We start from the raw sequence: 26827 nt of genomic DNA on the forward strand, positions 1-26827 counted from the left end.
ACTCTATATTGCTTTCTTCCCCTACTAGGCTTTGCTATAATACATGACTTAGACAATAAAATCTTCAGTGTTTTTTTTTTTAGTTTTCAAGGATAATCATAATTTTTACATACACTTTATTTTCCTATCAGGTTTTACACATTGCACCTCTAACATCACCTGGTTTCCATTTTATATTTCTAATTTTATGGAACACAGCTATGAAGTATTAGAGCGGAATTGTCAATATAATAAAATTTACTATGGTATAAGAAAGGTCAAACCAAAACAGAAAATATCACAATTAATCTACTCACCCTCTATTTGAAAAATGTAAGGAAGCTGCAAGTATCATTTTCTTGAATTGCAGAGTGCCATTTATTCTCATTACATTTTAGTAATCAAAAATAGTTCATTCTCTAAATGAAGAACATAATCTCTCCAGAGACATAATCAAGCAGATACAAGATAAATGCAGAGTATATTAACAGCGTATCAAGTACCAAACTCTCTTAAAAGTTATAATAAAGAAAGATCATAAGAAAAAATTCTTTTTTATTATGTTTTTAACTATGGGCATGTTTTCTATAAGAGCTTCAAAACACAATTAGTCTATTTGGCATTTTTTACCTTAATAAGTTCCATTAGAGTAAACTGTATAAATTTTTACAGAGAAATTAGAACCTGGGCATTCAGAAACTGTTGTATCTGAGAACATCAAACACCAGAAAGGAAAATGAATAATAGACAGACTTTAAAAGAAGTATGTTCAGTCATAAACTGTTTTCACAAAAGTCTAGACCACAATACTGTATTTTTAGAGAACTTAGTCTCATCTTCACACAATCTGCCAAGACACCACCAAGATTCACAAGACTTAATATGTAAGCCCAACTTAATGGCAGGTAAGTCTTTGTTAATATTTAAACAAGGAAGGATGGGGCTACTTTACCAGACAGGTGGATGGGATTAATAACAGGGTCACAAGAAGCCTGAGAGGTCCAAGCCTAAAGTAATTTCCTTTCCTTGTTTTCAAGAATCAAATCAGTGAAGCATTATAATAATACGCTATGTGAAAACTACAGAAAAATCAACTTGAACTATTCAATACTATGTACCCTACATCCAACCCTGGAATGAAGAAATCAAAAGTGAAGGAAATACCCAAGTCTTCATATAACTAATTTCCAATGATGAGAAAAGAGTTTTAAACTATAAGAAAATGCAACTTTGAATAGAAAAGTAGTAAGTGATGAACACACTAAAGCAGCATAATTAAATTTAAGACACACCAAAAGCATATAAAACAATTCTGAAGTCATTCTCAAAGCAACAGAATCCACCTGGAAGAGAAGTTTAAGCATTCATCTGAATTTTAAAAGCTGCAATGGCTGAAAAATATTAAAAACTGAAAGTTACTTAATCATTTTCGTTTGAAGAAAAAATAGTGCACATGACCATTTACAATGTTTAAAGAAGACTTATCTATTGCATATTTTGCAGTAGATAAATAATCTTCCTACTGCTCAGGATGTGTGTGGGGAAACAGGACTGATAATTTGGCTAATAAAGTTGTAAAGTCATAAAAATGCAGGCAAGACATGATGTGGTGGTTTCTCTAACAGACAGTGGTTCTCAGCCATTATTCCAAAGCAAAGTTTAGAATAAATACCTAAAAATCAACTAAAAGTCCTATGAAAAACCAACTAAAAGTCCCTGATAAAACTCTGCTATTTGGTACCATAAAGAAATTAAACTACTCTTATTTTTAGAAATATTATGATTTCAAAATGCTACCTAGGAGAGATGCAATGAATTAAAAGAAGTTCACTCTAGAAACGATGTACGCAGAATTGTAAAGAATATATAAGTAAAGCTAGAATTCTATTTTTAATTTTGGGGAACTGAAAGAGGGGAGAGAAAGAAAAGAGGGTAGGAAAGGAGATAAATTGACTGCATTTAAGGAAGTGCCAAAATGCAGTGGTTACCAAACCACAATCACATATTAACATGGTACATAAATTAAAAAAAAATAGGCTCACTGAAAAAAATAAATAACGGCAGTAAATCCCTGACTCCTGTAAGTTACCAGAAGGTAGAAGTGATCACCTATCTAATCACACCAGTGAGAATATTCAGACTATAGAAACTGTACCAGAGATTACAAATAATGGGAGGATGCATAAAAGTGTGCTTTGAAAGCATATATTGACAATCAATAGAATTATTTCATAAACAGCAAATACTGAAAATCCATATGTGCCTTTGAGATTCAATACCGTCCCAGATGCACAGTGCTACATACACAAACTCAATCACTTGTTAGTTTTGGAAAGCATCCTCAAGTAAATATGCACTAGACTTTATGAGGCAGTTATTCAGTCATTAACACTGATAAAATTGCACTTGATATAGTACTGGTTTCCAGTCTCAATTTATGAAGAGTGTATGCTCTATATAAGTACCAAACGCACAGAGTAAAGATTAACAGCAACGTGTTAAGTAAGAAAGCTGTTTGGTGAAGTATACCGCGAACTTCAGTCAGTCTAAGCCAAGGTCACATCAATAACAGAAGTTAGGGAAACAGAAAATCAATTAAACTTGCAGATTATACCTTATTGGGGAAGTCTTGAATCGCCAACATTTGAGTAAGCTGGAATTAGACATATGACTTAATGGTAAAAACATTTTTCTAATTTCAATAGACAATACTTACTTGCAACTATTTGTCATAAATTATCCTGTTAGAATATCTTTTAAAAAGACAAGTTGGTTTTTTTAAAGATTTTTTTAGTTTAGAGCACTTCATGTACACTCATGTCAAAGGAAATACAGATTTATAAAGTACCTTCAGATCTTTTACACTAAAAACATAACAACCATACAAGCCAAGATTATAGTATATATGTGCATGAATCAATATAATATATGCATATATTTTTAATATTCCTTTTTTAAAAAAAGCATGTGTATCCTTTAAACACTACATTACTTCCCTTTAGAATCAGTTCCATATCTTGTTCAACTATCAAGATGACAGAAGAAAATCCTAAATTCATTATAATATTATCTCTCCTAAAACAAATGCTATAAATGGATGGAACTTTCTGGCCACTCTTGACATAGTGAAGATTCGTTCAGAAAAAATTCAAATTCTCCATTTTGTTACAATCAAGACAGATATAAATGAAAAAAGGTTTGTATGGTTTTTATGTTGATTAAAATACACTAAAATGCTTTCATATCGACTCATCTTCTTAATACAGTTTTTTAAACATTACTTGGCGTAACATAAGCAGTACTAAGAAAAACGCAAACAGGCTGTGGCAGAGGCTCTATGTCCAAACCCCCGTCAAGAAAGAGATACGAAGAGAGCCCAACAGGAACAAACACGTAAACAAGACAGGTACAGCAAAATCCTCTTGCAAAGCTGTATTACATCTGGCCCTTCAGAAAAGACTTTTTTCTCCACAGAGTATTTATCAATCGGGGTTCCAGCAAAGAAGATAGTGTACTGCATTCCTGAGGAGATTTCAATAATGTACACTGAAGGTGCAGGCAGGGTTAAGAAAACCAAAAAGAGAGTGCAGTAACCTAAGGCTAGCAATAAGGGGGAGTTAATTCCAACCCTAGGCCTGAAAAGGCAAAGGGCAGAGCAATTACAGGGAGATGGAGAAAGAGAGGAAAGGAGAGACCACGTGACCCAGGCTGTGTCCTCAGGTGAGAAAGGGCAGGGGGTGAGTGAGAGAAGACAACAAATACCCCTGTCCTTCTCTCTTGTCACTCTCCTATCTCCAGCAAGAAACTCCCACTGGCCAAATCCACCTGGAGGCCAGATGGCAAAGATCCTACTGATGCAATCCACATAGGTCAGACTCCACGGACACAGACAGAGGTGGGGAAGGGTGAAGATGGGTGGAGAGTGCAACAGTAGGGCAAAGAAAAGTTATTCAGCTCTGTGAAGGATCCTAAGATGAATGTGAAGCAAACTGCAAGTCACACAAGAAACATCAAGCATCACAGATGCCTGAAGCAAAGGGCACTGTATATGTATGGCATTAATGGAAGAAAAGGTACAAGTGGCAGAAGAGGATAGACAATCAGCCTAAGTCGTCCTTGGGTATCAGGCAACCACTGAAGGTACACATGCAGGGAAGTAAAATAATCCCAGGATAATGGTAGCAGTATACATAGTCAGAATGAAATAGTAACTAATGGTAAAAGTCATTTAGATTATTCTAGCAGACCAGGTAGTAAGAGGTAGTAAAAGGTAAAAATTAATATAAATTGACCTCAAAAATTTTATCCATTTAATCGTCTCCATTCTAAATGGAGAAAACTGAGGCTCACATAGGTAACTTGTTATAAGATAACCAACTGCCTAAATGCTCCGAAGTCTTCCTTATTTCACTAAGGGGTGCTAAGTGAAGAGCTGGCAGTAGAGTCAGAAAGTAAAGGGCAGAAGTTCACTGCCAGGCCCAGTTCTCCATTAACCAAGACATCTCAACCAAGTTACTTAAACTCTTCAGAGCTCCGTTTCTTCATCCGCACCTCTTCTACCTCCAAAATTCGCTTACTGCATTACTAACACTTAATTCACCAGCCTTCCCACCCATACACTACAGCTGCCAATGAACATCCCCATCAAGGTCACCTTCACCTCTTGCTGTAGACTCTCATGACTAAATCCAATGCAGCCCTTCCAATAAATCCTCTCAAGTACAAACTCTTCAGTGAGAAGCCATTCGTAATTACCCCAACCTGGAAGTTATACGCATTCTATGATTTCCTATAGAATTTATGTCTCTGCTAGCCAACTGGCAGCCTCCTGAGCTTACTGTTCTTCACTGTGATCATTAATTTTATATGTCAACCTGGCTAAGCTGTAGTACCCACATACTTAAACACCAATCTAGATGTTGCTGTGAAGGTATTCTGTAGATGTAGTTACCATCAACTATCAGTTCACTTTTAAATAAAGGGTATCACCCTCAATAATGTAGGTGAGCCTCATCCAATCAGTTGAAGGCCTTCAGAGTAAAAACTGAGGTTTCCCCAAGAAGAACTTCTTCCTCAGGACTGTGGCATAAATTTCTGCTTGAATTTCCAGCCTGCTGGCCCGCCCTTCCATATTCAAACTGACCAGCCCCCAAAATGACATGAGCAAATTCCTTAAAATAAACCATGTAAAAACATACATGCATACATACATACATACAAATGTTATTGGTTCTATTTCTCTGAAGAACCCTGACTAATACAATTATCATTAATTAAAAAAAAAAAAAATTGAGAGGTCAGTATGTGCCTGGTGCTAATGACACAAGATGAATAAGGCAACAGTACCCTCAGTACCCTCGAGCATCCTGAAGCTCTGCTCAAGACGCTCAATGGAACAATCTTCAAGGCAGTAATTCTCAACCAGGAAGGAGCACAGAAGTCACAGGAGAGTGTGAATGGAGTGTCCAAGTTACGAGCAGGGACTTTGGAGCCAGACTACCTAGATTCAAATCCTAACTCTGCCACTTACTAGCTGTGTGCCCTTGTCTCTCAACTTCCTCATATGCAAATAAGGAAAATATTTATACCCACTTCACAGTACTATGATTACAGCCTCATTCTTACATTCTGTGAACAAGCCCTATTAAAGCAAAGACTCCAAAATTAATGAATAAAAGCATGTGGCAGGTAGTAGATAAAAGCTAGCCAGAAAAGTACAGAGTTAAAAATGTCAATATGGCTGAAGCAGTCTATTTGACTTTTGCCTTAAAAAACACAAATTTCTCATTTAGAAACAAAACAGTTAAAATTTTAAGTGAGATCCTAAATTCATTAAACTTGATATTTTGATACTGTATTACTAGTTTATTTCTCCTAATCTAATACAGGAAAAATTGACCATAAACTGTTAAAATTAAACCACAGAATTCAGGATGGTTCATTTTTCAGTGACTTCAAAAAAAGTCTGTTTCAAATAGCATTGGCTAATGAAATAATCAGAGTATAATTCTGTTTTCTAGTGTAACTGCAAAATGGCACCTTAAAGAGGTATCAAAATAGAATGCTACTTTAAAAATATTTATAAAAAAGAAAACTGCAACTAAGTGATATTGTAAAATTGATTAGCTTCTGTCTTCCTGATCTGAGATTCAAATTAAATCCATTTTTACACAAAAATAAAAATAAGCTTTAAAAACATACTATGACCTAATTTGTAATCAAAACAAATCATATATATACTATATCAGATATTATATATAATATATATAGTGCCTGCTATATTGGATTGATAATATAATCCTATATTGGATTGATAATATAATCCTATATTGGATTGATAAGTGTTTGACACCAAGAACAAAATTTTATGATTTTATACCCAAGATAATAGCTTTAATAAAAATGCTCAAAAAACTGAGTGGCAAGAAAATACAGAAAATACCTATATCTGCTTATCTCACTTTCAACAATTACCTTTAATTGTTTCCTCCACAACTTCTACCACACGATCGATCTGTTGAACCTGAAAAAAAAAAAATTCTAAGACAAGCAATTTATGCAGAGAAAGAAAATTAATTTGTGTTTATCCTTCAACTTGAGTCAATGTTATACATTTTCCAAGCATTTAAGTTCAGGTTGTCTTAATTAATGCATTTGGAGATACTATTAAAAATATTCTGTATTAATGTTTTATGTTACAATGAAGTATGAAATTATCACCCTCTTATCTTTCAATAATTGAAATCATGTCCCATTTAAATAAACTGCCTGAAGTCATGTTAGGATAGCCTATCAACATAAATGCAACACATCTTGAAATATAAGCAAGTTTCATTAAAACACTCTTCATGCAAAGCTTCAAGAAAAATAGCATAAAATAACAACCTATTTTGGAGATCGACTCCCAAATTCTATGTTGTATTATTTTAATATTCAAAACCCTTTTAATGAATTTCTAAAATGTACTGGGAACTGTGCTCAGTTTCATGACATATAATTCAAGTAATACAGCTCCTGCCCTAGAGAGTAGTGATTATGATATCCCAGGATGCCTAGGGAACACAGGGGGAAGGTAATAAAATCAGACAAAGATCCAGAATGCTTCCAGGGAACCAAAGGCAACTCTTGAGAGATAAATAGGATTAAGATACAAGAAGTCCACTGACAGGAATAAAGTAAGAGTGGCTAGAGTTCAGAAGAAAAGATGCAAAAAGTAAAGAGAATGCTCCAAAAAGTTAAAGGAAGTCAAATAAGAATAGATCAAAAGTTGGTATTACTTTTCCTTTACAATTCCTCAAATTACCATTATTTTATTAGAAAAAGAATACATGTTCATTGAAAGTATTAAAAGTAAATAGAAATAAAAAATAGGGTAACCCATAATATCCTCAATCGTCCATTCCCAGTTCTCAGATGAAATCACTCATAATGGTTTAATGTGTACATACCAAGACATTTCTTTGCTAAATATTTATATATAGTTCTGTTCTGCCTTTTTTAACAGAATGGGAGATATATAATACATAACAGAGATATATACATAACAGCCCTGCCACTTGATTTCTATATAAGTCTCCTTCATTCTTTTTAATAGCCACTTACTATCTCACTGTATGGATATACCATAATGTATTCATTCATTCCCCTAATGATGATCTTTAGGCTATTTCTAGTCTTTCATTATCACACAACAATCCTGCAATGAACTCAACTACAACAAAAGAACATTTTTAGAAGAATTTATTAAAAATACAACAGCAAGTTTTTAAAACATATTCCTTTGACTCCAGTGTCTTACCAGAAATAAGAGAAGATTTCTAAGAGCACATCTTAACCAAATATTGAAAGGAAAAACATACTCCACCTCGCCTCTAGCATGATGGTATAGCAGCAATAATTAAGAAATTACCAAAGACAAAGTAAGTCTCAGAAAATAGTAGTTAGATCTTTATCTCAACCCCCCCCCACACACACACACACAAAAACTACCTGTATAGAGATGCACCCACCACTTCTAAAAGGAACCATTAGGTTATGGTTTTATTAAGAGAGCCCATGAGGATTCCTTACAGAATGTAGGCTGTGATCATAGAAGATAGGAAAGCAGACAGTTCAAAGAGGAGGGAGGGGACAACGGTGTCAAATGCTAAAGAGATAACAAGTAACAAAGATTAAAATGGGCATGCTTGATTTAACAATAAGGGGGTCAATGAACCTAGGGAAAGCAGTGAGTTCAGTAGTGATGAACAAAAAATAAGATAATGATGACAACTAATACAGACTACTCTTTAAAAAGTCTGGCTGGAAAGGGAAGGAGGAAGAGGACTCCTGGTAGCTAGAGGAAATTGACTAGATGTGTGTGCTGTTTTAGGTTAGTGTATCTAACCATTCATTTCTCTTTTTTTGCAGTTCACATGCTGAGGGGAAGAAAGGCAGTAAAGAAAAAGAATTGAAGATGAAGAAATGATTGAAGCAGGGACTTTCAGGAGTTGGGAAGAGTAAGATCCAAAACACAGTAAGAGAGACAAGACCAGGATGTGAGGAGGTCAAGTCTTCTTCTGAATCAAGGATTTGGGAGGAAAGAATAGACAGATGCTAGAACTCCTGTAGAAGTTGAAGATGTTACACAAGTTCCCACCTGTTGGCCTCAATTTTCTCAGTGAATAAGAAGCAGGTTCATTTGCTCTGAATGAGAAGGAAATGTGAAATAAATGAGAGAGGAAAAGTTTTTAACAGAGTGATGACTAGGCATACATAAAAATTGCCAGACAGTATTGAAATATAAGCTGAGATTACGGACCATGAATTTATAACAATAAGCCCATGTATAGTTGTGATATTTTCCCAAGGCCCAGCAGTTCTAGTATAGGAGACAAACATTTAGATAAATGGATTTATCCAAGGCTTGTTTGTTCCATCATTCATTCATTCACTCACTCATCATTAAATGAGGCTCTAATATGTACTATAATGGTTCAAAAAAGATGGTGAAACAGCACTGAGAGATTTCTCTTCCAAGGAAGGATGGACTGGGAGGAAATGGAGAAAAGAAAGTTGACTAGGCATTTTAGATAAGACAAAGCCTGGAGAATAGATGGGACAGGGAAAGATATAGAGCCAGAAAGAAGAAATGAAGTGGCTGATGCTCAGGGGAAGGAAGGCATTAAGGAAAGAAAGGAAGGAAGGAATGGAGGGAAGGAAGAAAGGAGAAAGGGATAGAGGGAAGGAAGAAGGGAGAAAAGGAAGGAGAAGGAGAGGGAAAGAGGAGAAAAGAAAAAAGCAAAGTGGACAGGAGATTATAATCACACTACAGACAGACATTAGGATTTTTGAAGAAAAGCAAGGTCCCAGATCTGGTCATGAGAATAGGTTGCTGAAATAGGATGAAGGTGATGACCACCAGAGCTGAGAAGAGAGAGAGCGAGAAGTTAGAGTGTTGGTGAGACATTAAATATGGACACTCAGATTGCCCAATATAACAGAGACATGTACCATAAGGAAGAGTTTGTCAAATTTCCCAGTGAATGTGGGTGAATGACCAAGATATCCGTTGAGGATAGAAGTCAGAATAAAAGGAGTCAAGTGTGATGCAGTTCAAAAATGGAGCCAAAATGAAAATACTTTCCTACACATTTGGAGATGTAATAGCTTAAAGCAGCAAGGCAGAGAAATAAGCATGATGACTTTTCAACTGTACTCAGTCTTACAGCATGTGGAGTAAGAAGCAGTATCACTGGAGAAGTGTCAGAACAACACACAGAGGATGCATTCTGTTAAAAAGTTGAAGTCTATAAAACTCTAGAAGAAAGCATACGCATAAATCTGCATGACCTCGGATTAATGAATGGTTTCCTAGCTATGACAACAAAAGCACAAGCAACCAAAGAACAAAATAGATAAATTGGACATCACCAAAGTTAAAAACCTTTGTGTTTCAAAGGACATCATCAAGAAAGTGAAAAGACATACAAAATGGGAAGAAATTTCAAAAATCATATATCTGATAAGAGACGATATATAAAGAATGCCTACAGTTCAATAATTTTAAAAAAATAAAACTGGGTAAAGGATCTGAATAGACATTTCTCCAAAGGTGACCAGTAAGGACATGAGAAAATGCTTAATATCATTAGCCACCCAGGAAATGCAAATCAAAACCATCCTCGCACCATGAGGATGGCTACAATAAAAGACAAATGGCCAGTGTCAGGGAGGATGTGGAGAAATTAGCAACCTCAATACTGCTGGTGGGAATAATAGTAAAATAGCGCAGCTGTTTGGAAAACAGTGTTACTACAAGACCCAGCAATTCCATTGCTAGATATATACTGAAGCAAAATGAAAATACACGTCTACACAAAGATTTGTACATGAATGTTCACGGCATCATAATTTATAACAGACAAAAAGTGGAAACAACCAAATTACCCATCAACTGATAGATGAATATACAAAATGTGGCCTATCCATTCACTGGAATACTATTCAGCTATAAAAAGGAATGGAATACTGATACTTGGAGCAACAGGAATGAAACCTGAAAGTGTTATGCTAAGTGAAAGAAGTCAGACATAAAAGATCACATGTTGTATGATTTCATTTATATGAAATGTCTAGAACAGGAATATCTGTAGAAACAGAAAGTATATTAGTGGTTGCCTAGGTATGGGTGGTGGAATAAATGGGAGTAACTGCTAATGGGTACTGGGTTTCTTTTGCAGGTGATAAAAATGTTCTAAAATTCACTGTGGTGACAGTTGCACAACTCTGTGAATGTATTAAAAACCAATGAATTATATATTTTAAATGAGTGAACTGTATGGTGTGTGACTTATATCTCAAAGTTGTTAGTAACAAAAAAAAAAGTTGAGGGTGGTCATGTAATGTTGAGGTCATGAAGTCAAGGAAAAACTAAGGAACTTATTCTAGATTAAAGGAGACTAAAGAGATATGACGACTAAATGCAGCTTTTGACCTGGGATTTTTATTTTCCTAAAAGGGGTATTATTGGGACAATTGGCAAGATGTGAATAAAGTCTTACAGTATTGGAACAATGTAATTTCCTGATTTTGAAACTATATTACAGTTTCGTAAGAGAATGCCTTCGCTTTTGAAATACATAGTAAAGTATTTAGAAGTAAGGGGCATCATGTTTGCAACTTAATCTCAAAAGGATCAGAAAAAAAATAACACATATATATAAAAAATGACAAAGCAGATTTGTTAAAATATTAACGTTTGGGGAATCTGGGTAAAGTGTGTACAGGAATTCTTTGTTTACTCTTGCAATTTTTCTGTAAATGTGAAATTGTGTCAAAATTAAAGTTTAAACACAGGAATATATACAAGATTGTGTGTGTGTGTATATACATACACCTCTATTTTGTTAGTTTCAAAATAAAAGATTTATTGTGCTCTTTAAAAAAAGAGGAGGATGGAAAGCAGAATGTTATCATGAAATACGGATTCCAGAGGTCCAATATATGGCAAGTGTTAGCAAAAAGTCAAGCAGTGGAGGAATAAATAATGGGAAAGAAAGCACACAGCAATATGGAAATGAAATGAAGTAGCCAATGCAAACAGGAATAACAAGCCTGGGGAGATGAAATGATCTTAAGGTTCCGAAGGAAACTTGGATATAAGGTCATAAGAGAAGCAACACATAGCATCCCAGACACAATGCCACTAATTCCCTGAGGTCTGCTCTACAATCTCCAGCCCTGATTCAGGTTTCCAAATAAAATACTGGTTAAAAAGATAGCTTAACTTTTGCCAAACTCAGATTCCAGTGAAGGGAGGATGTGCAGATTGGTCTAAGTCCACACTTGAGAGCCATTCCCCAGGACTTCTAAGATCTGCAAACCTCTTCCTGGGTGAATGGGGTGGCATGATTAGATCTGAAAAAGAGTGAGAGCTCCCAAGACACACTCTGACATTCTGCCCTGGCACCACAGTGGGTACATGGGAGCTACGAGGAAGCTATGCTTGCCTAACAATTTTCAGGTCGTTGCCCTCTAAGCATTGCACTATGAATTATCACATACTAGACCTCAGCAGAGATAAACCAAGTCACCTAAAAGAGAGAAAAAAATGTTTTCCCACTGAGTCATGATTAAGGAAATAAATCACATTCTCACACTTTTCAAATACTTAGAATCAGCTAAATACACAGTCATATCTATTGCATAAAATGAGATACTGAATCTCTACCGCTTCTTTGTTGTTTCTTTCATACTCATTTCCAAAGTAACTCATTATTACCTTCCTGAAGGTGTCCTTCAAAACACTTGTTTTGTATCTATGTCCCTCTACTAAAAGAAGTTAACCTCCACCCAGAATGTTCTGCATATGACTCCCCTTTCTATTTCCACTGCCTGACCTGAAATGATGACTTTAATTTCTTCTGACTTAACCATTGTCTAAAGGCTTCAAAAAGGTCTTTTAACATAGGATGCCAACATTTCATTACTGCACAGAAACAAAAGAATATAAAGCGCAGATTGTTCTGTCATACATTTTAAACAAATCTCATGATGTTTCCCTTTTTACATTTGTTTACTTTCTTCTTCATACAGACCTAAAGATGCAAAAATGGAATTTTTCAAAACTATATTAAACCCCTAGCTATGAAAAAATTAGGAAGTCTTTCCATCTCCTAAAGAACATTCAATATTTATCATTTTCTTGGAGGCAGAAGGAGAAGCTTATAATCAGCATTTCCAAAACTGCTTTGTGGATACATTTTGTAGAGCAAAAGCTTCCTATAAAAAGGTGCTGTTGCACACCATGTATCAACAGTGCTTGATAAGCGATATGGAAGAAACAAATAGATTTTCTTTTACCCTGCTGGTCACACAGAATGTGCTTGATTGTATATAGCTGAAAATATATCCTCCGATTTTAAAAGGTAATTGATAATCTACCCCTAGTATAAGTCTTAAAATTGGGGAGTGGTCAAAAAGGAGAGGGGAGGTGTAAATAAGGAGTATGGGATGTGTGGGGTTTTCTTGTTTCTTTTTCTTTCTTTTTCTGGGATAATGCAAATGTTCTAAAAATGATCATGGTGATGAATGCACAACTATGTGGTGATACTGTGAACCAATGAATGTATACTTTGGATGGTTTCTATGGTGTGTGAATATATCTCAATAAAATTACATCTAAAAAAATTTTAAAAAGTAATTGATTACAAAACAAATGGGAGAAGTTCATTTAATGATTTAAAGAAAAAATGATTTCATTTCCTTATGCAGTAAGTAGATAATGGTGAAAGTAGTACAAGAAAATAAAGAAAGAAAGGGAGACAGAGAAAAAAAAATGGAGAGAAGAGTCAAGGAGATCAAAAGATGGGAATGCATAAAACTGAATCCTATGGTGGGCAATGTCCATGATTAACTGTGCAAATATTAGAAATCTCTTCCATGAACCAGAACAAATGTATGACAATACAATTAGAAATTAATAATAGAGGAGCATATAGGGAAGAAATATATACCTATTGCAAACTATAGACTACAGTTAGTAGTATTTCAACATTTTTTCATAAACAGTAACAAATGTACTATACCAACACTATGAGTCAACAATTAAGGGGGGTTGGTTAGGGATATGGGAGGATTCACGTTTCCTTTTCTTTTTTTCTTTTTTCATTTTTTACTTTATTTCTTGTCTGGAGCAATGAAAGCTTCTAAAAATTGAACAAAAATAAAGTGTGGCTACAGATGCACAGCTGTATGAGGGTACCAGAGGCAACTGATTGTACACTTTGGATCTTTGGATAATTGTATGGTATCTGAACAATCCCAATAAAAATTTAAAAAAAAAAGTCAAAAAAAAAGTAATTGATTACTAAACAAACAGGGGAGAAGTTCATTTAATGATTTAAAGAAAAAATGATGTTCATTTCCATATGCAGTAAGTAGATAATGGTGAAAGTGGTAGAAGAAAATAAAGAAAGACGGGGAGACAGAGAAAAAAAATGGAGAGAAGAGTCAGGGAAGGGGGAAATAAATCGAAGATGGAGAAAACAAGAGGCCAAAAAGTGCTGGGTGATGGGAAGGAAGAAAAAAAAAATAATGAGCACAAGAACAAACTCAAGAGTTGCATACAATAATGAAGAGTATACTGAATTCATTCTGGGAGAAAAGAAAGCTGTTTTAATTAATACTATAAATTGCAGCCCTGAATACACAAGAGCTTAGTCTTTGGCATATAATTCAAATAAAGTGAAACAGTATCTTGCGTCCTTCAGGCTCTTAGTTATAAATATACAGAAAAAAGACATACAGTATGTTCTATTACGGACCCCATATGTTCTCAACAACGAAGAAAGGAGTTGGTGAATAAACAATACATAAATAACATTAATGAGTCATTCTGCTGCAGAACTTTTAAAAGAAATCCATAAAAATATTTTATTCAGCTATCATGAACTACTCCAAATTTATAACTGAACCTACATTGAAGAAACAAGCTAATTCAAAGGCACCTCAAGCAAATAAAAGTGCCATTGTGAAGTTTTCTAATTCTTTAGAGCAAGGCTATCCAACAAAACTTTCTGCAAAGATTGACATGTTCATGTGCTGTGCTGTCCAATAGCCATCTGTGGTTATTATGCACTTGAAATGTGGGTAACATCACTAAGGAAATGACTTTTTAATTGTAATTAAATTAAACTTGAATTTAAATCCACATGTGGCTATTGTCAACCATACTGGAAAGTGCAGTTTAGAGAATGGCTAAAATAGTTCAAAATGCTTTTTAATCTCATTTTTGTTCAAAACTTTACCTTATGTTTATTTATAAAATCATCCAAACATCACAAGGGGGTGGGGAGAGGTGTTGATGCACATTTCTGAAGTTCAAATATAGGATGCATAAAATAGCTTCTATCAAATTTGAAGATGGTTATGACAATAAGTGTATAATGGTGTCCTGGTTTGCTAAAGATGACATTATGCAAAATACCAGAAATGGATTGGCTTTTATAAAGGGGGTTAATTAGGTTACAAATTTACAGTTCTAAGGTCATAAAAGTGTCCATGGTAAGGCATCAACAATAGGGTACCTTCACTGAAGAAAGGCCAATAGCATCCAGAATACCTGTGTCAGCCAGGAAAGTCCATGGCTGGCGTCTGCTGGTCCTTTGCTCCCGGGTTGCATTTCAGGATGGCTGTCTCTCTCAGTTTCTCTCTCTCAGCCTCTGTGCATCTTTGCTTGTTCTCCCAGGGCGTCTCTCTCTAAGCATCTGAGAGTCCTCTCATAGCTTCTCCAGGGCAAACTCCAAGCTTCATCTCTTAGCTTAACATTGCCAAACATCTTTCTGTCTGCATCTCCAAGCATCTCCAAGAATCAGCATGTGTTGGCTCTTGAGCTCTCTCAAGTACTCAACTAAGCAAGACCCATCCTGAATGGGTGTGGCCACACCTCCATGGAAATAATCTAATCAAAAGGTCTCACCCACAGTTGGGTGGGTCACACCTCCATGGAAACATTCAATCGCAAGATTCCACAAAACAAGACTGGATTAAAAGATCATGGCTCTTCTGTGGTTCTTAACAGTTTTAAACCAGCACAGATGGCACAATTTAAACTTCAAAAATATACATCAAGGGGAGGGAAAAAACATAGATATCTATCTATATATAGATACAGATACAGAGAATATAGAGATGTATCTCACCAATCTACTCCATACTGTAATCACTCAAAGTTAAGCTGTTGCAAGAGGTATGATTACAGACCTTAACACTACTCATGACTTTTAGGTTTGCACTTCAAACAAAATTTTGCCAATTAGACTAAAAAAAAAACAAAGGCAAAAACAAAAAAAAAACTCTACTGAGGCAGTCAGGGAACAAACTGAATATCTTCAGTCAGAGGTTCTGCTTTAGTAGGCACTTTAAGGGTCTTTTTTTTCTGACCAACCAGCAGCAAGAAAAGTTGTTCATGACTAGTAATAATACAGAGATAGCTGACATTTTTGATCATTTTCTATGTTCCAGGCTCTGCGTAAACATTACACATACATGATCACATTTATCTTCACGGCATCCCTAGGTAGCAGACAAACTATTATTTCAGAGCTGAGGGAAATTAGGCACAAAGAAACCTTAGATTCTAGCCAACTATTCTTAGTAGGCCTTATTCAGGAATAGCGAATGGATAGCACATGTGGTGAATTTCCCCCTTCCTATAAACATAGCAGTCATTACTAAATGATCACAGTAGGATATCCAACTGAGCCATGAATTTGCCAGAGACCCAGATAACAACTAACAACTACTGTATTCCTCCAATCCTCTCCCCCCTTCCCCACTGGCACATGTGAGACTCACCTGACAAATATTTATTAAGCACCAATTAGGTACTAGGCTTTGTACTAGGAACTGCAGATATAATGGTGAAAAATACTGCTTTCATGAACCTTACAATCTAATTGGGAAAGATCATGTAAACAACTAAAAATACTCATTTCATATCATGGCAGATGCTATGAAGGAAATAAAATCCAGGGGTGTCAGGAGGTTGACAGGGCAGTTTTGCTGTAGTGGTCCCAATAAACCTCTGCACAGGCAGCATTAATGCTGAGTCCTGAACCAGAAGGCAGAGGCGGTAATGTGAACCCCCAGGAGTGTATTAGGGTTCTCCAAGGAAACAGAACTAACAGGAGATAGATAGATAGATAGATAGATAGATAGATAGGTAGATAGATAGGTAGACAGATAGATAGAAATACTATGAGATTTATTATAGGAATTGGCTCATGCAACTGTGGGGACTGGCAAGTGCAAACTCTGCAAGCTGGATGCTGCATGAAAGTTTTCAATGAATTCCCCAGGAGAAGCTGGCAGGTTGATGAAATTCTTCTGACTGCTGAAATCATCAGTTCTCCCTTTAAGGACTTCAGCTGATTGGATGAGATGACTCTCATTGCTAAAGGCAATCTCTTTAATTGATTGACGATGTAATCAGCCGCAGATGCAATCAACTAACTGATGATTTAAATCCACGAAATAGCACAGAAACCACGAGGACAGTGCTTTCTTAACCAAAATGACTGGACACCAAAATCTAGCTAAATTGACACATGAACTTAACCATCACAAGGAGTAAAGAGGAAAGAGTAAGTACAAAGGATAAGAGAGAGAAGTGACTAGATGGGTTCTGGGGTCAAAACTAAAGGCCAGAGTGGTAACAGATGAGGTCAGATAATTAGGAGAGAAAGATTGAGACCTTGTAACCCATGCTATGCCATTTAGATTTTATTCTACGTGCAAAAGCAAGTCAATGGAGGGTTAACAGAACAACTTTAACAGCATTGCTCAGTCTAATTTTAAAGCAAATTTGCAAAGAATGCTCTTTATCCACATTTCTCTATTACTTGGTGTGAGTCTTCACATTTGATTGAATTTGGCTGGGGTTTTACTATACAGTATCTTGGTTTTATCCCAAGATATCTCAAGTCCTTTCGCCAATAAAAAGGTAATACATTATAGAAACATAAACTACAGAGAACTTTCTCATTAGATATCTTAATTTTTATTGCATATAAATAAACTAGGACAACCTGTCATTTTCAGTTTAGTTAAGAAATAACAGAACAAAACATTTTAAACACCTGAACATTCCATTCACCTTTAAAAGGAAAAAATGCCTATTTTTCCCCTCTTTCCAACTGTTAAGAACTAAATATACAAAAAAATCCTTTCCACCTAATGTATGTTCAAATGTTAGACTTTTACTGTAACAAGAGTTTCGGTCAACAATCTGCATATAACAGTCCAAATTCAATACTGACTTCTCCATAAAACTTGAAAGATCTTTTTCTCCAAGCTGTCAGGGAAATTCCCGATCTTTATAAATGCTATTGAAGGAGAGCTCAATTTCAAAATCTCTTACATTTGGGGAAATCCACAGCAGTCACTAAGTTAACTTACTGTGTTTTAATGCTATCAGAAGAAAGATTTCTTGAACCCAACGACCTGTGAACAAGTTTGCTAATGTGTTACACAGAAGAACATTGGATGCTACATGTGGCTTAACTTTTTGAACAAAATTATCTTACCTCCCAGTATATTCTCATCTTTGTTCATCTCTTCATTAAACAAAACTCTTCTGCAATGATAGCAATAGCCCTTACAATAAAAATTCCTCACTCCACTAAAAGCATATTTTCTACTGAATGGTACCAGTGAGTGACTAACACTGAGCTAGAGATAAAAATTACTAGTTAAAAGATGAGGCCAGGCTTCAAGGATGCCAACAAAATGAGTATCAGTACCAGGAACTAAAATACCTATAAAATTTTCTGTAATTAAAAAAAAAAAAGAAAAAAAAAACCTTTCAGTAAAAATAATGAAATTCAAACAGCTAAACTCAACTACGCAGGGAAACACTGTATTTTATAACAATTTTATAATCACATTAAATAATAAGACATGTTATAAGTTAAACAATAATTTTAAAAGTAATAATTATATTATAGAGTAATATTAGAGTTAAAACAGAAACAAACATCAGAGGTGTAAAACATCAATTAACAAACAATGCTACATGTGCTAGGCAGCATAAGGGCTTCCCAAAGATGTCCAAGTCCTAATCCCTGGAACCTGTGAATATTTTACCTGACATGGCAAAAGGGATTTAGTAGATATGATTTAGGTTAAGGACCCAGAGATAGAGAGATTAGAGTGGATTATCCAGGTGGGCAGAGTGTAATCAAATAAATCCTTTAAAGCTAAGAATGTTTCCCAGCTGTGGTCAGAGAGAGACATGATGACCCAAGAATGGTCAGAAAGATATGGCATTGCTGGTTTTAAAGATCAGAGAAGAGGGCCACAAACCAAGGAATACAGCTGCCCTCTAGAAGCTGGAAAAGACAAGGACACAGAACCTCCCCAAGCACCTCCAGTTGGGGTGCAGCCCTGCCCACATCTCGATTTTAGCCCAGTAAAACCCATGTCGACTTTTGACCTCCAGAACTATGAAATAATAAACTTATGTTGCTTTAAGCCACTAAGTTTCTGGTAATTTGTTACAGCAGCATAGATAACTAACACACTATAAACATAATATAGTCAGCATCATAAAAGAGGGAAAGGAAAAAATTTTAAATAAATGCTGCTGGAATCATTGGGAACAACATGGAAAAATTAAGGTTAGATGTGTAATGTTCACTCAACAAATATTTATAGAGCCAGACACTGTGCAAAGCACAAAGCATAAATGTTAAATATGTAAAATAATAACAAATAAAATCCCTGGCTTTACAAGCTTCTAAGTAGGTAGTAAATTGGAGACAGCCTTTGAAAGCAGACTTTTGCTCCTGAGAAACTAAGAGAGGACAAATGCCCCAAGAACAACTGTGAGTGACATTTTGAAGAGAAGCTGCAGCCTAGAGACAAACATCCCAGGAGAAAGCCATTTTGAAACCAGAACTTGGAGCAGACGCCAGCTATGTGCCTTCCCAGCTAAAAGAGGTTTTCCAGATGCCACTGGCCACCCTCCAGTGAAGGTACCCAATTGTCGATGTGTTATCTTGGACACTTTATGGCCTTAAGACTGTAATTGTGTAACCAAATAAACCCCCTTTATAAAAGCTGATCCATTTCTGGTATTTTGCAAAAAGGCAGCATTAGAAACTGGAACACATGGGTATATTATGTCTTTGTACACTTGGGTGTACAATAAGTAGCCTGCTCACCCAGTGATCTGCACCTAAAGCCAGCTTTTGATTTCCTTCACTTGGTCAATGTCATTGACACATATTCCTTGTACTATGAAGTTACAAAGACAGATCCTAGCAGGAGGTGAAAGCATAGAAAGCAGTTACAGTATTCTTCCTACCACCTCTATTAACATCCTCCATCACAAAAATTCTGCGAGGAAAATTCTTCATGTAAACCAATTGTGCAATACAATTTTTCAAAGTCACTGGATTTCAATTATCTTCATATGTCTTTTTTTTTTTTTTCACATTTCAGAACTGTTTATTTCTGGTATAAACCATTAAAATTCATTTATTTATTTCATTGTAACTCACTATATTTAAGAAGGTTTCTGGTTCTGTAGCAACTCTACCAATTCTATACAGAAACAGGTCATTACAAATACCAATATACTAATATTTGTGGTTTCCTAAGCAAAATCTCCTTCAAAATTATTTTCTGTAATTTGAACATAATTTTGAAATAAAAAGTCATTGATGATAAATAAAATGTCATATAACTGCTTCAGAAAAAAATGTTCTACAAAATAACATTGACAAAGAATAAACTTGTTGTTTGATAATAATACCAAATGCTGGTGAAGATATAGTTAAACCAAAACTCTGAAACATTGTTAATGACAGTAATTCCACTTTGGGGAACCTTTCAAAGTATACTAATTTTAAAATAAAAAGCCCACTTAGGGCATATACATATGTATTCCAAAAATCAGAAAATACTTAGATCCACAACTAGAGTACGTTTACATAAGTTGTGGTATTTCCTTCAACAGAACATAAATGCAGGATTTAAAATGGCTAAAAAGCTCACAGAATAACATGGAAAAATAAGGATACAAAATAGTTCTGAGATTACAGTTAAACTAAAATGTGCAAAGGTTAAAAGCCTGAAGACGATAAACAAATTTACGATGATTACTGTGTTACTATTTCCCCAATTACAAATAAGCAAAATAAAATAATCTGGAGGATTTTAATGGTGATGAGACTAGGTGACAAAATGCAAAGAGTGCTAGATTAAACAGAAAAAAAAACATTTATATGGCAGAGCCACAGGATTGCATCATCACTGAAAATCGTCTTCCACATCAACCACACTGGGCATCTGCAGAACTTCTACACTCTAACATATTCTAAGCTCTTCCCTGCTCACAATGGAGTTCTGAAAAATGCCACCACAATCTATATAAAGAGGCTTTTCCTATGCAGAAAAAATTCTGCTACTCTATTAACTTAACTTCTTGCAATGAAATCTAAGATGAACCCCAGGCTTTTACCACATTCCATCTCAAAAAGAGTTTAACTAGTTTCCTATTTCCCTAACACAGCAGGACTATGTTTACAGAAAAAGTAAGTCTGACATGGAAAGATAACTCAGGAGTTCCATATTCACTTCTTCCCTTAAACCAAGAGAATTCAAAATGTATACAGACAAATAGTGAAAACAAACTAAAGTTACTAAACATTCAGATTCTGTTTGTTTAAAGTGAGAATGTTTGTTTGAAAATTATTAAATATGCTAGTGGAGCAAAGACTTCATGGCACAAAAAAGGATCATTACACTGAGAACACAATATAAGAATCTGTCAATATTAAATCAAATAAGGAAAAATCCAACTACAAATCTCAATTGAGACACCAAGCATTCACATAAAAATTTTTTCCATGAGCATATAATATCACATATACATTTTTAAAATTAACAAAGCCTTTCTTAAAGGAGATCACTGGTGAGCTTACTGAATACAGCTTCAGTAGAATGGTGTTAAGAAAGAAGCACCATTAGGTCAACAAATACTGACTGACTGACAACTATATTCAGGCACTTTTTGAATAGAACTGGTGACAAAGAAGAAGATGAGAGACAGTAGTCTCTGCCTTCACAGAGTTGATTGCCCAGTAGGGAAAAAAACATGCCAACAACAAAAATAATGGGAAGAGAGAGTTAGTCAGTCACTCAGTTGACAGTATTTACTATGCATCAGGTATCATGGGAAAGGTGGAGAAAACAGTGGGAGTGAAAAAATAAATGATTAAAAAGCTGTCCTAATGAAGCTTACAATTTAAATAAAGCAGGAGCCTTTATTCAAAGAATCATATAAGTAAACCTAAAATCACAACAATGTGAAGTACTATGAAAGTAAATGATGGTAAGCAAACGGGAACCCAAAGACAGGATTATCAGGGTCTGCAGGGGGAGGTCAGAAAAGGCTTCACAGAATGTGTAATGTCAGAGCCAAGATATGGGGAATGAGCAAAATGGGCATGGGGCATTTCAAAAAAAAGGCACCCATATACAGGATGATGACAAGCAGTTCAGTACAGTAGGAAAAATAGTAAGACTATGGCAAGACATGTTAGTGGACAGGCAGGCAAAGACCAGGATATTAAATGTCTTAAATTCCATGCTATGGCCTTTTATTGTGTTAAGTCTTTTTTAAATGAGAGAAACTAGGAATTGTTCTTGTGCTAAGGTAAAAAGTCTTACAGATCACAAAGATGAACAGAGATTTACCATATGACCTATCAATCCCACTTCTAGACATATACCCAAAAGAAATGAAAGCAGGGACTCAAACTGGCATTATTAACAATAACAAAAAGGTGGAAGCAACCCAAGTGTCTGTCAACAAATGAATTCCACACAATGGAATATTTTTCAGCTGTAAAAAGGAAGTAAGTTCTGAAATATGTGCTACAAAATAGATGAACTATGAAGACATCATGCTGAATGAAATAAGCTAGGCACTAAAGGACAAATATTGTATGATCTCACTTACACAGAATATCCAGAATAAGCAAATGCATAGAGACAGAGTAGATTAGAGGTTACAAGGGGCCAGGGGAGGACGGGGCAGAATAGGGAGGCATTACTTAATGGGTACAGTGTATCCGCTTGGGATGGTGAAAAAGTTTGGTAATGGATGGTAGTGATGGCAGCACAACTTTATGAATGTAATTAATACCACTGAATTATACACTTCAAAGTGTAAAAATAGGAAATTTTGAGTTGTATGTATGTTATCAAAATACATTTTTTCTTAAAGTGATACAGACATGACAAAATTTCAGGGGCAATAGGGAAAGTATGTTCTGGACAGCCTTAAGTATAACATAGCTTGTAAATAACCTGGAAATTAAAAAATTGTATACATATAGCAACTAAATATAAGAGTTTACTTTCTATTGTCAGGTATAAACTTACCCCTATGATACTCAGTCCTTTAAGGTAGTCTTGACGAGGCTGGGCTTGAGGAACACATCCAGCCAGCACTACTTTCTTGTTCTCTTCTTGGGCTTTTCTAAAAGATTTAAGAGAAAACTGTGAGAATTCTTTTGCTCACAAGGTTACCCTTGGAAGCTGATGTTAGTGCATAGAAAGTCTCCAAATAATAACAGGCCTATCCAGTATGAAACAGGATTTATTTACCACTGCTTAAAAAAATATATTATAATAAGACTTTTGTACTAGAGGTGTGTATTTACCATACTACTAAAGAACAAATAGCAGTTCAATCTGATAATGTCTTTCATTATCTTCTCATTAAAGGTTTTTAAAAAAGAAGACAATAAATCACTTATACAGGGTTCTCAAGGAAATGACTTTTTCTTAAAAACCACATTTTCCCGATAGACAACTTTACACTTCAAATAAATATTTTAAATATTAATGAAAATGTTCCTAAAACATACTGCATTTTTTGCTGGTCTTCTGTACAATATAAAAGTAAAATATACTAAAAAATAAACAAATAAAAACTCAAACAGGAAAGAAGAGTATTAAATAGAAGATGTAACTCACATTCTGGGAATCCCTACCATTCCCCAGTCCTGCTCCCCAGAGACTAACTACAGTTATCGACTGCTTATGATTATTTCCAGACCATTCCTCACATAAGCAGACACATCTGTGTAAACAGACCAGTGCTCACAAATATCTGTATTCTATTTATACACAAAGGTGAAAATCTGCATTTCATTCTACAACTTGCACTTTTTTTCATCCAATATATCGTGTGCACCTTTCCTTTTCATTTCCTTACCTAGAGGTTAACCTCATCCTTTTAAAATTTTAAATAGCATTCTACTATGCAGATGTACCAGAACTTAGCCATTCTTATTCTGACAGGCATCTAGGTTAGCTCCAATTCTCACTGTTACAAGTAATCTTACAATGAACATCCTACTACACTTATCTTTGAATATTTCAGAATGTATTTCTGAATTACAGAAAACTAGGTGTGAAATCTATGTCCATATGTTTCTTTCCCTAGCAGAAACTCTAAGAAGCAGAACTGTTAGCTCAAAAGTATATATACACCTGGTTATTTTATTTCCCATATTTTACTAATATGGGCATGGGAATATATTTTTATATGGATATTATTCATTTATTCAGATATGTGTGCATTCAACAAACATTGAGTCTGTTAGGAGACAGTAGTGACCAAAGCAGAAATTACATCTTTTCCTAGAAACTACTCATATTTTTTCCCAATTTTAAATTAAAATTTCAAGTCTGGAATTCTTTTTCAATTATATGAGGTTTTGGGTGTTTTGATGCTTTGTTGTTTGCTTTCAATGCTGGATACCTGGATACTATTTTTTATGTACCAATGTGGGTTTCTGTCCTGCCAAACAAACTTTAAATATCTGAAACCAATTCAGAAAGCTGAGGGTGTCAACAGCCCAGTTTCTGGAAATGTGAGGTTTAGATTATACTAATCTGAAGTAAATAGCTCAATAGTTGGCATACCTTTTAATTTTTGTCAACTTTTCCAAGAAAGAAAAATTTAGAACTGGAAGCCAACAAAAACACTTGGGGGTAACAGTACTAGCTATCTGTGACCAATACTTACCATATCATAAACCTTATGTAAAGACCTTCCTGAACAAAAGAAGGGAAAGAAATGAAATAAAATAAGTCCTGGTGGCTAAGAGATTTCACATAGAGTCAAGAGGTCATTCTGGAGGTTACTCATATGCAAGCTTCAGCCAGATAGTGTAAATTGCCACAGTATGCCAAGCCCCAACCAACAGTATTCCTAAAAACTCTAAAGAATACTCTGGGCTCTATTTAAGATTCTATAAAAGTTTTACTTGGTAAGTTTATTTTTTCAGAAACTTAAGGCCTCCAAATTGTTCCTATGCCAGATAAGCCCTGAAACTCAAAAGTTTCAGTCTCTCCAAGAACATCAATCAGTTGCATTCCTCTACCCCATAGGGGTGACACCCCTTTCCAGCACAAAGGAGTTAAAATTGTCACTGCCCAGATATCCCTGAAGATTGAGAGACTGATCAAATGAGAGGGAGGAGGTATAACTGAGAAATTAGGATTTAACAAATGATTATGACCATGACACATTATGTAGACATTTCTTTATAGTTTCTAATGTATCAGAATAGCCAGAGGGAAATACCTCTGAAATTGTTGAAGTGTAGTCCAGGAACCTTGATCTTTGATAATGACTGTGTAACTATATAGCTTTTATCATGTGACCATGTGATTGTAAAGACCATATGACTGACACTCCCTTTATCCAATGTATGGGTAGATGGGTAATAAAAGACATGCATAAAAAAAAAAAAGGTCAGGAATATGGGGAAAAAATACCCCTACATAAACTATAGACAACACTTACAGTATTACTTTAATAATCTTTCATCAATAGTAACAAATGTAACTATTGTTAAAAAAAATAGTAGAATTCCAAAAATGTCTTATCAATTGTAACAAATTTTCCAAACCAATGCAAGTGTTGGTGGTGGGATGGTGTATGGGAATCATGTATTTCATGCATGATTGTTCTGTAAACCGACAACTTCTCTAATAAAAAATGTAAAACAAAATATATTAAAAAAAAAAAAACCTTATGTAGCGAATGAGTACATGAACGCATAGGCAGAGTATAAAATACTATTTTAATAGCACATGTAGGCATTTGATTTCCATACCTTGTTAGAGAACATGATATAATTTTTACACCTGGAATCCTGAAAAATCTTATTAACAGAATCAAAAAAATCTAACTCTGGTAGATTGTATAGCATATCCAAGATAATTACTGCCAGACTCTGCCAGCTGGTTTTACTTTTTTATCAGTACCAAGCACATCATTGCACAGAAATGCTTCACTTACAGTAAATGTGAAACACCTTATCAAAAGAAAAAATCCTCCCACTTTCATTAACAATCTTCACAAGGAAACCACATCTGGTTTCTTTAAGAACTTTACCTATATCCCTAATAAGTACTGCCAAACATCCCAGAGAGAATCTAAGATCACTAATAATCAAATTCAAATAAAAAGTTTGCTCCTATAATATAATGCAAGTACTTCAATCTTAGATACATCCAAGACACAATGGCAAATATTTCAGGGAACAAACACAGTGAGGAGGAAGACATGCCCCTTGCATTCAACAAACTTATTACAGTTTATAACAGATGAAATATTAAAAAATACAAACTGTGCAGCATGCAGTAAAATGCCCTTAGTGACAGCAAGCTATAACATGGGAAGGAAAATACTGTCCAGATGGAATAAAAGAAAATCTTAACTAGAAAATGTAGGGGGATTGTATGGCTAGACAGTAGGAGGAAAGGTTGGCAGTGGAGGTACAGAAAGTTCCCAGAACTTGTCACAGCAAGGTAAAAAGACACGGAAGCAGAAAAGTAGGGGGAAAATATTTCATTATAGAAAGATGTTCTGTATACGGGTGACTGACAGAGCTTTTATTGTGGCAGCAGCCTTAAGGAAGAGGCTCAAGCATCTGTATCTAATTTAGTGGGTAGTAGGGAAATCTCTAAACTTTTGACGGCAAAGTAGTCATACAGTGAAACCAAACTTTGAGCTTATGGCACTGGTAGCGTAGTGTAACATGAAATTAAAGGAGAAAAGGAAGCTGAGAGATGGGAAATTGGTGTAATATACTAGGCAAAAGGATGTGAGAACCTGAACTCACGTAGAAGAGTCAAAACAAAGAAACAAAAACCACAAGACAAGATTAAAGAAAACATAAGTTCTCTTGACAGAATATTCCTGGCCACCCCAAGGAGGAATCAAAGATGATGCTGAGGTTCTAAGGCTAAGGCAGGGGGTCAAGATATTTTTTCT

General features: G+C 35.2%; 1 protein-coding gene across 1 annotated transcript in view; it reads right to left on the bottom strand.

Annotated features, from left to right (window-relative positions):
- The window catches only part of CDKAL1 (CDK5 regulatory subunit associated protein 1 like 1), a 732119-nt gene that overhangs the window by 477038 nt on the left and 228254 nt on the right, over positions 1-26827 (bottom strand). The window contains 2 exon segments of the mRNA XM_037843927.1: positions 6454-6502; positions 22915-23011. Coding sequence (XP_037699855.1) covers positions 6454-6502; positions 22915-23011 — 146 coding nt within the window.

Source organism: Choloepus didactylus, chromosome 7 (genome assembly GCF_015220235.1).
Source record: "Choloepus didactylus isolate mChoDid1 chromosome 7, mChoDid1.pri, whole genome shotgun sequence".
Classification (NCBI taxonomy): domain Eukaryota; kingdom Metazoa; phylum Chordata; class Mammalia; order Pilosa; family Megalonychidae; genus Choloepus; species Choloepus didactylus.